We start from the raw sequence: 12,049 nt of genomic DNA, 5'->3' as shown, positions 1-12,049 counted from the left end.
AAACAGGTGGTCCTTTCTCTGTATTGACCTTTCACCTCTCTTAGTGTTAGGAACTGTAGTGTTTCATTCATTCAAAATTATTTTTTAAGCTTCTACAATGTGTACCTACTAAAAAAATACTTTGGGAGTTCCCGTTGTGGTGCAGTGGTTGACGAATCCGACTAGGAACCATGAGGTTGCGGGTTCGGTCCCTGCCCTTGCTCAGTGGGTTAACGATCCGGCGTTGCCGTGAGCTGTGGTGTAGGTCTCAGACGCGGCTCAGATCCCGAGTTGCTGTGGCTCTGGCGTAGGCTGGTGGCTACAGCTCCGATTCGACCCCTAGCCTGGGAACCTCCATATGCCGCGGGAGCGGCCCAAAGAAATAGGAAAAAAGACAAAAATAAAAAAAAAATACTTTGCACAACACCAAAGAAATACAAGATGTAACCTCTGCCTTCCAGAAACTTTCAGTCTGGGGAGAACACACAGATTCACAAAATAGTGATCAGAGTGTGGAAGACATGTATTAGGTTCAAAAGGGGAGTAGGTCAAGGGATGAGTGAGGTAGGAATTCAGAAGGAGGGGAATTATTGTAGTCAGAGGGGCTTCATGGAGGAGGAGGAGGCGGGACTTGAGATCAGGGTGGGACAGACAGAGGGCCCTCAGACCTCTGGCTAGGTTCTAACTAGACTCTTGCCCTCCTCCAGACCAAATTTTAAAATGATGAGGTCTTGAGTTCCCGCTGCGGCACACGGGGTTAATGGTCTGGCTGGTCTCTGGTGTTGCCGCTTTGATATCCTGTCGGGCACAGTGGGTTAAAGATCCGGCATTGATGCACCTGTGGTATAGGTCACAGTTGTGGCTTGGATTCAGTCCCTGGCCTGGGAACTTCCATATGCTGCAGATGCAGACAAACAAGGAAAAAATTAAGTAATTAAAAAATAAAATAAAATGATGAGGAATCATTGTCAGCCAAAATGTTAGCTTCTGTTTCCAGGCCACATCGTCTCCCCTCCCCAGGCCTCTCTCTGTGGGTCCCTGGAAAATGGGACTCAGAAATTCGCCCTGAGGTCTTGAGATTCCTACGTGTGGACAACGTGGCCCCTTCCCTTACCCCCTCTTGCTTCCTTCCCAGCCGCCCGGACACCTCTTTCTCCTGGTTCATGAGCCCCTTCAAGTGCCTGTACCACCTCATCTGGAAGAATTACAAGAAGTACATCATCATCGGTTTCATCCTGATCATCCTCGTCATCTTCCTGGTCCTCTTCATCTATACCCTGCCGGGAGCCATCAGCCGCAGGATCGTCGTGGGCTCGTAGAGGACCGTGGAGGACCTGGACCGGTCCTTCCTCCTGCTCGTCTCTTCTTCCTCATCTGTACACATGTAAGAATCTGTGCTCTGTGCAGGCACTGTGCTGAGTGCTAAGAGGATGACCCCAGGGGGCCCAGGAGCCACTCCCTAAGTCAAAGGACAGACCAGTTTTCTCCGAGGAGATGGGAAAAGAATGGTCCCTCCCCACCCCACTCCTTCCACCACCTTTCCAATTGAAAAGCCTCAAGTCATGCTTTTGCTCCTGGGCAGCATGAAATAATGGTTCCTTCACCCCGTGATGATGCACGGTGACCTCAAATGGACTAAGGCAAATGTTTTCTTTTTGTAATTGGTTTTATTCTGAGCAGTTTAATTCTGGGTCTGAGATTTGTGTTGGAAGTGCTTTCTTTTAAATCAAATTTTTACTGCACATAGACGGAAAACATTTTAGCAAATGACTAGATATTGAACCTCTCCCACATATCTTAACCTGGTTTAATCCTTACAATTGATAGAGCACATTCACTTATTCAGGCTGAGGAACAGGCTTGGAGAAAACTTTCTATAAATCACCTAAAATATTTCATTGTTGAAACTCCAACTAGAAACGTTGCTGCTTTTCCATTAAAGTAAATGCTTATAGCACATGCTCAGTAGTCGTAGTGAGTTCTGGGAAAATCCATTTGGATTTACACTCTATGGCAATTTCCACGTGGGGATTTTCGACATGTGAAATATGATTTCATATATGGGTAAGTGGGATGGGGGGCTCCAGGGTACCAAGAGGAATTCTCTTTCGCCAGATACATAGGCCCCACCAAATACGGGGCTACCCTAGACCATGGTACAAATAACCATCCTTGGCACGATTCAGCACTTAGTCTTACCACCATATGTGGTAGGTTCTACCATGACACTCAAGCACAAAATAATTTCTTTTTTTTTTTTCTCTTCTCTCTTTCCTTTTAGGGCTGCAGGTGTGGCATATGGAAGTTCCAAGGCTAGGGGTCGAATCGGAGCTACAGCTGCCCGCCTACATTTCAGCCACAGCAACACCAGATCTGAGCTGCCTCTGCGACCTACACCACAGCTCATGGCAATGCTGGATCCTTAAGCCCCTCAGCGAGGCCAGGGATCAAACCCACATCCTCATGGATACTAGTTGGGTTTGTTAACCACTGAGCCACGATGGGAACTCCCAAGCACAAATTAATTTCAAAAGCAGTCTTTAAATACTTTCCAGTATACTTGTCAGATGGGGTCAGTCTAGATCTGCCACCCAGTTTGAAGCAGGGAGTGGAGGTGAGGAGCTTCTTGGTTAAAATAAGCAAACATGGAGTTCCCATTGTGGCTCAGCAGGTTAAGAACCCAACATGGTGTCCGTGAGGATGTGGGTTCGATCACTGGCCTCGTCAGTGGGTTAAGGATCTGGTGCTGCTGCAAGCTGCAGCGTAGGTCACAGCTGCGGCTCAGATCCTGCATTGCTGTGGCTGTGGCCCGCAGCTGCAGCTCTGATCTGACCCCTAGCTCGAGGACTTCTTCCATACACCACAGGTGCAGCTGTGGGGAAAAAAAAAAAAAAAAAAAAAAGAAATAAAAGAATGTTTGGCCTCATACCCAAATAATACTGGGCCTTTTTTTTTCTTTCTTTCTTTCTTGAGGGGCCATCTGGTGGTATTGAGGAGGGTGAGTTGAGGTTCCCCTCTTGATACGAGGGGCACCAGGGCTACTGTTTTCTTTAGTAGGAAATTTATTTTCACATGAAAAGTCATTCTAGAATGTCCTTGATTCATCAAAGAAAGACTGAAAAAGCTTCTGCGTGATTTTAGAATCAGTGTTCACTGAATTCTGGCCCTGGACGCTCACTCCCTCATAACCATAATGCCCTATTTTCCTGCAGTGCTGAAAAATAGAGCGTTTACCACATTGGGATTGCTTCCTAGTGCGATTAGTTACATAAACTGTGGTTCATTCTCACTGCGGAATAACGTGCACAGCAATAATGATATCAAAATTGCTTGATGGTATGGGATATATACATTGAATACATTGTGAGGAAAAAAACTATATATATAGCATGATTTAAAAATTTAAAAATACATATATACATGCATAAGTAAAAATACCTAGAGGAATATGCCAAAATGTTAATAGTGATTATCTGTAAGTAACAGTATCTTTTCTTTCCCTTCTTGTTTTTCTATTTCTCCTTAAACTTCTGAAATAAATATGTATTATTTTTGATGGTAAAAGTTTCATAAATAAATATAAATTTAAATGTGTTGATTTTAAAATATCTCTTGTGTATCCCTTATGTGCTGGGCAGTGGGGATGGAGCAGAGATAAGACAAACGTAGCCACTTGCTGTCATGGATTTGGCATTTCAGTAGCTCCTCAAGATATTGCTTTATCTTCAAATGATGGGTCATCCAAGAAAAGCACTAAGTAAAGAATGTGTCTCATGGATGAGGTTTACGAAGAAGCGAAACATACATTTGTGGTGATGCTAAAAAGGCAAAGAGCAGCATTATTTCAGGGAGGTTTTGGAAGTAAGGTATTATTGCTGGATTCTGGACAGTAAAGTGACAAGTACACTCTTGAAAAAAACAATGCACATTGTTCAAATCCACAATAAAAACAAGCTGAAGATTGAAAATTCCCCTAGTTTAACTAGAGCTCATCAAATCTGCTTTGATGTCAAAAGATGCAGGAACACTGAAAAACCTTTAGCAGAAGTATTTGAAACACTTTCAGATTAGATGACATCATAAGAAATGTGTGAAAAGAAGTGGTAAGCATGGGAGTTCCCTTCGTGGCGCAGTGGTTAACGAATCCGACTAGGAACCATGAGGTTGCAGGTTCTATCCCTGGCCTTGCTCAGTGGGTTAAGGATCCGGTGTTGCTGTGAGCTGTGGTGTAGGTTGCAGACACCACTCGGATCCCACGTTGCTGTGGTTCTGGCGTAGGCCGGTGGCTACAGCTCTGATTAGACCCCTAGCCTGGGAACCTCCATATGCCACGGGAGCAGCTCTAGAAAAGGCAAAAAGACAAAAAAAAAAAAAAAGAAGTGGTAAGCATGGATGATTTTGGAACCAGCTATGTCTGGTATTCTGTGCATAGGCTATCGATTATGGCTGTCCTGTGTATAAAAAATAAATAAAATGTCCTAGGCCTAATTGTGCAGCCCTGGCCCTAAAGATATCACAGCTAAAGGATTGAAAAACTGGTAGTTCCCATTGTGGATCAGGGGGTTACAAACTGAACTGGTATCCATGAGGATGTGTGTTCAATTCCTGGCCTCAATCAGTGGGTTGAGGATCCATCATTGCCATGAACTGCGGTGTGGGTCGAGGGTGTGGCTCAGATCCCGAGTTGCTGTGGCTGTGGCTCCGATTCAACCCCTGGCCTGGGAACTTCCATATGCCCTAAGTGCAGCCCTAAAGAGCCAAAAAAAAAAAAAAAAAAAAAGAATCGTAAAATTGTGAAAGCAGAAGACCCATTTCTCAAGAAGTTTTCATGAGTCCCTATTTGTGTTCTTAAGTGGGTTTGATTTAAATCAGTTTTTTTTAATTGAATCTATTCATTTTGATGGTTAGAGTTGTTCTTACTGCTTAAATCTGGTTCAGAGTAGTTTTGCTTATTTTTTTTACATTTGAATTCTTTTCCCCAAACTAACTAAGCAAAACATAATTAGTACCAGCAACACCGCCACCAAACAACCCACAGGATAGGATATCCAATTCTGTGTCTCCAGGAGCTGAAACATTTGGTAATTTTCTTGCTCTTTTTACTCAAAAGACACATAAATGGAAATTGGGATTGACTTCACAGCTGGGGCCAGTTGGTGTTTATTCATTCAACAGATAATATTGAGTTCCAGCCTCACTCCAATTGCTGTGATCAACTCTGGGGACTCAAAGTATGCAATCGGATAAAGTAAATCTCTGCTCTAACAGAGCACAGAGTTTGATAGACAGAAGATTAATCAAATCATCACACACAGATAATTATAGGCTGATGAATTGATTGGGGCCTGGGGGCAAAGTACAGGAGAAAGAGAAAGTACTTGTAGCCAGTCTCGTAGTCAGGAAGGCTTCCTAGGGAAGTAAAGGCAGAGGGGAGATGAAGGATTAAGGAAAAAAGATGGCGAGAAGAAGAGCACTCCAGACAGAGAGTAGCATGTGCAAAGGCCCTGAGGTGGGAGGGATCAAGGCACATGAAGGGCTCTGAAAGATGGTGGGTATCAAGAAAGAAGCAGAGGGTCCTGAGATGGGGCTGGAAAGTCGTGTAAGGGCCACATCTTTAAGGGCTTCAACCTATTTTATTTTATTTTACTTTTTTTCTTATGTCTGCATCCACAGCATATGGAAATTCCTGAGCCAAGGATTGAATCCGAGCCGTAGCTGTGACCTATGTCACAGCAACCCCGGATCCATTAACCCACTGTGCTGGGTTGGGCATCGAACCCTCACCTCCGCAGCCATCCAATCTTCTACAGTCAGATTCTTAACCCGCTGTGCCACAGCAGGAACTCCACTTCAGCCTTTATTTTAAGGGTGGTGAATAGCAAAGGATTTCTAAGCGCGAGAGAGGAATGGTTATACTTTTATTCCATGTGGAGGACAGACTAGAGGTAATGAAATCTCCCCACAAGAGAGGATGGTTGTTCCCACCCAGTATCAGAGGCAGAGGAGGCAAGTGGAGGAATCAGAGATGGTCTCTTTAAGGCTCCAGGGGGGTCTAATGGAGAATTGGGGGTCTCCTATTGACTTTGCTTCATACAAGCTGTGTGACCTAAGGCAGCTAATGTCACCTCTCCGATCTATACTTTCCTTGTCCATCATACAAGGAGGTTCATATACAGGGTAACGAAAAGACCATGGCATATTCTGATGCCAACCAGTGTTGATGGGTCTGTGGGGAGGAGTGGGAGGGATTGAACTCAGAGTCAGATTATGAATGGCTTTGAGTGCCCAGCCAGGAAGAATGGACTGTATGCAGCAGAAAGTGGGGACCCCTGGAAGGGTTGGTTTAAACAGAGAAGTGGCAAAACCAGTCTGCCTATTAGAGAAGCTGCTCTGCCTACAGTACATGATGGATTGAGAAAGATGAGATCCAAAGGCAGGGGTGCATCTTAGGAAGCAGTAACCAAAGCCCTGGTGGGAGATGAGAACCTGTATCAGGGCCATGGCCATGGGGATGGAGAGGAGGAGGCAGATTCTGGAACACTGGTGGGGTTCCCCACCCCCTACCTCCATCCATGGTACCCAAGATGCCAGCTAGAGAGACAGGGAATTTTGAATCCTGATTGCATCATTTCTATCTGGGCAGGTCACTTAATCTCTGAGTCTTGATTTTCTCAGATGATGAAAGGAATTAATACCTCCTTGGCAAAAGTTGTGAAGGTTGGAGAAAATGTATGTAAAGTGTCTAGCATGTGCCTGGCATGAAGCCAGTCCTCGAAGGACAGGAACTGTGTCACAAGTAGCATTCCTACAGGGGGAATCAATAGGATATGGAATTTAGTTGGATCTGAACATGAGGAAAGAGAATCAGACCTATGTTTTAGAAAGGTTCCAGCACACAGACTAAGAAACTTTCAACCAATAATACTCCCAGGTATATTTATTTTGTATTGATTCTGGAACAGATTACAACAAACCCAGTGGATTAAAACAACACAGATTTGGAGTTCCCATCTTGGCTCAGTGGTGAACAAACCTGACTAGTAACCATGAGGTTGCTGGTTTGATCCCTGGCCTTGCTCAGTGGGTTAAGGATCTGTCGTTGCCGTGAACTGTAGTGTAGGTTGCAGATGTGGCTCAGATCCAGGGTTGCTGTGGCTGTGGCATAAGGTAGCAGCTACAGCTCTGTTTCAACCCTAGCCTGGGAACCTCCATATATCTCAGGCGCAGCCCTAAAAAGAAAAAAGACAAACAAACAAACAGATTTATCATACAGTTCTATAGCTCAGAAGTCCAACACAGACCTCCTGGAGCTAAAATCAAGATGTCAGAGCTACCTTCTGGAAGCTCTAGGGGAGAATCTTTTTTTGGCTTTTCCAGTCTCTAGAGGCTACCTGATTCCTTGGCTTGTGGTCCCTTCCTTCATCTTGAAAGCCAATAACGTTGCATCCCTCTGTGCCTTTCTTCTGTAGTCACATCTCGCTCTGACTGTAGCCAGGAGCATTCTTGCTTTTAAGGATCCATGTCATTACATTGGACCTACCCAGGTAATCCAGGATGATCTCCCCATCCCAAACTGACTTACTTCTGCAAAGACCCTACTGCCATGTAAAATAATATATTCACAGTTCTAGGGGTTAGGATCTGAACTTTTTTGGCAGAGGGAAGCATTATTCTGTCTGCCACATTGAGTGTCACCCCAGCATTTTAATGCAGCCCAATTTGAAAGTCATTCCAGTAGAGCTTTGAATGTTGGTGAGATGATTATGGGTATGAAAGGAGGCACTGCAGACACTTTTCTCCCTGGAACAAGATGTTTCGATTTGTTGTTCAGCCTCTCAAGTGACAATTGTCTCAGGAAAAAAAAAAAGGCAGGATCCATTCCATCTTTCCTTGACTCATGAAAATCCTCTCAAGCCCAGTGGTGATGAAGTGTGTTTGGAGCAGTTTATAAAAGGACACTGCCATTTCTTCTCACATCTCTGCCTCCGGTGTTTCCAAATAAGCCTCTTAAGTTCAGCTTTCCTTTAACACAGCAATAGTTCCTCCCAAATCAGGAGAAAACTTGTGTCTCTGCTTTCCTGAATTTATAAAGGGCAATTTTTTACTGAATCGCTATAAAGAAAAACGAAAGAAAAATGGGCTCTGGAGACTGAGATAATAGCACTGAAACTTAGGCAAAGACACTAGCTGTGTGGCCTTGAGCAAGTTACTCAGCAACGCTGAATCTTATCTCTGATACGAAAAATGAAGATAACACCCATCTTGTGAGGATTGTCTGTGTTTGGGCATTTGTGGTGGCGGGTAGTGGTCCTCTACTGGGGATAGAGGCAGAGGACTAGAAAGTGTCTAATGTACCGTCTTCTATATCATGATATCCAAATGAATGACCCTTATTATTTACGTAACAAATAACCAGTGTTTGCTGAGTGCTGTTATACATTACAAAGTAATACATAGATCTTCTCACTGATTCTCCCCAGTAGCCCCATACTGTAGACAAGGAAACAGCTTCAGGAACCTCCAAGATCACCCGGCTCATGTGTAACAGATCTGAGACCCAAGCCCAGACCCTACTCTCCTGCCCCCACCTCCTTTATAAGAGGTTGCCTAGTGAGTGATTTAAAGGCGGTGGGGCCAAAGTTCCGGTTGTGGCGCAGTGGTTGACGAACCCGACTGGGAGCCATGGGGTTGCGGGTTCGATCCCTGGCCTCGATCAGTGGGTTGGGGACCCGGCGTTGCTGTGAGCTGTGGTGTGGGTCAAGGATGCGGCTCGGATCCCGCGTTGCTGTGGCTGTGGTGTAGGCCGGTGGCTACAGCTCCAATTGGACCCCTGGTCTGGTAACCTCCATGTGCCACGGGTGCAGCCCTAGAAAAGACAAATAAATAAATAAATAAAGAGGGTGGGGCCGCCTTCAGTCAGAAATTCCTCAATGATTTAAAAAAAATTTTTTTATTAAAGTGTGTTTGATTTACAGTATTGTGTCAATTTCTGCTGTACAGCAAAGTGAGCCAGTCTTCCATATATATATATACACACACATATATATACACTCTTTTTCTCATATTATCTTCCATCGTGTTCCATCACAAGAGACTGGATACAGTTCCCTGTGCTGTACAGCGGGACTTCATTGCTTATCCTTTCTAACTGTAATAGTAGGAGGGTTCCCTTTTCTTCACACCCTTTCCAGCCTTTGTTATTTTCTACTAACCCCAAACTCCCAGTCCATTCCACTCCCTCCCCCTCCCTCTCAGAAACCACAGTCTGTCCTCCAATCTGTGAGTCTGTTTCTGTTTTGTAGATAGGTTCATCTGTGCCATAATTTAGATTTCACATATAAGTGATAGCATATGTATTCGTCTTTCTTTTTTTTTTTTTTTTTTTTTTTTCTTTTTGCCATTTCTAGGGCCACTCCCGTGGCATATGAAGGTTCCCGAGCTAGGGGTCTAATCGGAGCCATTGCCACCAGCCTACGCCAGAGCCACAAGCAACGTGGGATCCGAGCCACGTCTGCAACCTATACCACAGCTCACGGCAACGCCGATCCTTAACCCACTGAGCAAGGCCAGGGATTGAACCCGAAACCTTATGGTTCCTAGTCGGATTTGTTAACCACTGAGCCACTACAGGAACTCCTGGTTTTGTCTTTCTCTTTGACTTATTTCACGGAGCATGAGAATCTCTAGTTCCATCCATGTTGCTGCAAATGGCATTATTTTGTTCTTTTTATGGCTGAGTAGTATTCCATCGTGTATATGTACCACATCTTCTTAATCCATTCATCCGTCAATGGACATTTAGGTTGTTTCCATGTCTTGACTATTGTGAATAGTGTTGCTATGAACATATGGGTGCATGTAACTTTTTGAATTATAGTTTTGTCTGGATATATGCCCAGGAGTGGGATTACTGGATCATATGGCAGTTCTATATTTAATTTTATGAGGAACCTCTATACTGTTTTCCATAGTGATTGTACCAATTTATATTCCCATCAACAGTGTAGGAGGGTTCCCTTTTCTCCACACCCTTTCTAGCATTTGTTATTTTTAGACTTTTTTTTTTAGTTCTACACCCACAACAGATGGAAATTCCCAGGCTAGGGGTTAAATTGGAGGTACAGCTGCCAGCCTATGCCACAGCCATAGCAACTTGGGATGCTAGCTGTGCCTTCATCTACACCACAGCTCATGACAACACCAGATCTTTGACCCACTGAGCGAGGCCAGGCATCAAACCTATATTCTCATGGATACTAGTCAGATTCGTTTCCCCTGTGCCACAAGGGGAACTCCTAGACTTACTAATCATGGGCATTCTGACTGGTGTGAGGTGGTACCTCATTATAGTTTTGATTTGCATTTCTTCAATAATTAGTGATGTTGAGCATTTTTTCATGTACCTGCTGGCCATCCACATATTTTGGGAAAATGTCTATTTAGGTCTTCTGCCCATTTTTCAATTGAGTTGTTTGTTTTTTTGTTAAGTTGTATGAGTTGTTTGCATATTTCCTCAATGATTTTTTTAAGGTCCATCTACATCGTAGGGGTTCATCCACATCTGAAACCTTTCAATATGTTATACACAGCAGCGTAGATGCATGTTTGAGCGTCTCTTTTTTACCTGAAGCACTGAGTTTGATGCCTAGAGGATGTAGCAGGCATCTCTCATCCATGTTTCCCCCAGATCTCTTCAATATTCTTTTCTCATTTTGCCACTTCTTATAGTAACCACCGCCCCCATGCAGAAAACAACTTCCAGAATACAAAATTTAATGGAACTCTTAATAAGTCAGGCATAGAACTTAGACTTGGAAGTGACGTGGAGGAACAGGCAGGGTAGCAGGCACACATTCATCCCAGAAACTGCTAGGTACTTACCAAATACCACTTTCTCTTTCCTGCTTGGTAGGAGAAGGCAAACATTAATACTTTATCGACATGGGATTTGCCAATATTTTTTTCTCTGTGGCTTGCTTTTTTTATTCTTTTGGTGGTATCTTTTGTTACACAATTTTTTTAAAATTTTGATGTAGTCCAATTTGTCTATTTTTTATTTTATTGCTTCTGCCTTTGAGGTCAAACCCAAGAAATCATTACCAAATCCAATTTCATTAAGCTTTTCTTCTACGTTTTCTTCTAAGAGTGATATAGTGTTAGTTTTTTTTTTTTTTTTTTTTAATTTTATGACTGCACCTGGGGCTATGGAAGTTCTCAGGCAAGGGACTGAAACTAAGCCGCATCTGTGACCTATGCCACAGCTGAAGCAATGCAGGATCCTTTAACCCACTGTGCCAGGCCAGGGATTGAACCTGTGCCTCTGCAGTGACCTGAGCCACCGCAGTAGGATTCTGCAGTGCCACTGTGCTACAGTGAGATCTTCTATAGTGTTAGTTTTTATGTTTAGGACTCATACATTTTGAGTTAATTTTTGTATATGATGTTGGGTAAGGGTCCAACTTCTTTCTTTTGCATGTGGATATCCAGTTTTCCCAGCACCATTTGTTGAAAACCTCACCTTTTATGTGGTTTTTGTCCTTTATTAATAGGTAATACTAATAGTAGCAGCTTTATTGCAGCCAGAATGCTAGATATTTTCATAGATATCCTTCTTTAATCCCTATGACAACCCTGTAAAGAGTCTATGACCAGGATAGGCTAAGCTATATTGTAGTAACAAACAACATCCCCAGATCTCTGAGGTTTATCTTAACAATTTTCCTCACTCGCAGATTTGGCTTTGGGTCTGAGCAACTCTCCACACGTTGCCTTGGGTCCTAGGCTGCCTTGGTCATGTGGACCCTCCATATCAACACTAGTTCCACAATGTGGGCCATGAAAAATAAAGCAGTGAGACTCCAACACTGCCTTCTGCTTAGAAGTAACACAGGACACTGTCACTGGCCAAAAGAAGTCACATGGACACACCCAACTTCAAAGGGGCAGGGAACTATCATTCCCCACCCCCACCCCACCCCCCACCTGTGCTCAGAGTAGAGGAGAACCAGATATTGGTGAAAAATAGTAACACTTCCTGCATGTGGGTATGACTATTTGAAATTAACAGATT

The 12,049-nt window shown here is 43.7% G+C and overlaps 1 protein-coding gene across 1 annotated transcript in view; it reads left to right on the top strand.

The window, feature by feature from the left end:
• FER1L6 (fer-1 like family member 6) overlaps positions 1–2,261 on the top strand; it is a 174,876-nt gene extending 172,615 nt beyond the window's left edge. Inside the window, 1 exon segment of the mRNA XM_021088953.1 lies at positions 1,115–2,261. Within this exon segment, the coding sequence (XP_020944612.1) occupies positions 1,115–1,298 (184 nt within the window). The 3' untranslated portion in view covers positions 1,299–2,261.

This window comes from Sus scrofa, chromosome 4 (genome assembly GCF_000003025.6).
Source record: "Sus scrofa isolate TJ Tabasco breed Duroc chromosome 4, Sscrofa11.1, whole genome shotgun sequence".
Taxonomy (NCBI): domain Eukaryota; kingdom Metazoa; phylum Chordata; class Mammalia; order Artiodactyla; family Suidae; genus Sus; species Sus scrofa.
This window is presented reverse-complemented; position numbering and strand designations above follow the sequence as displayed.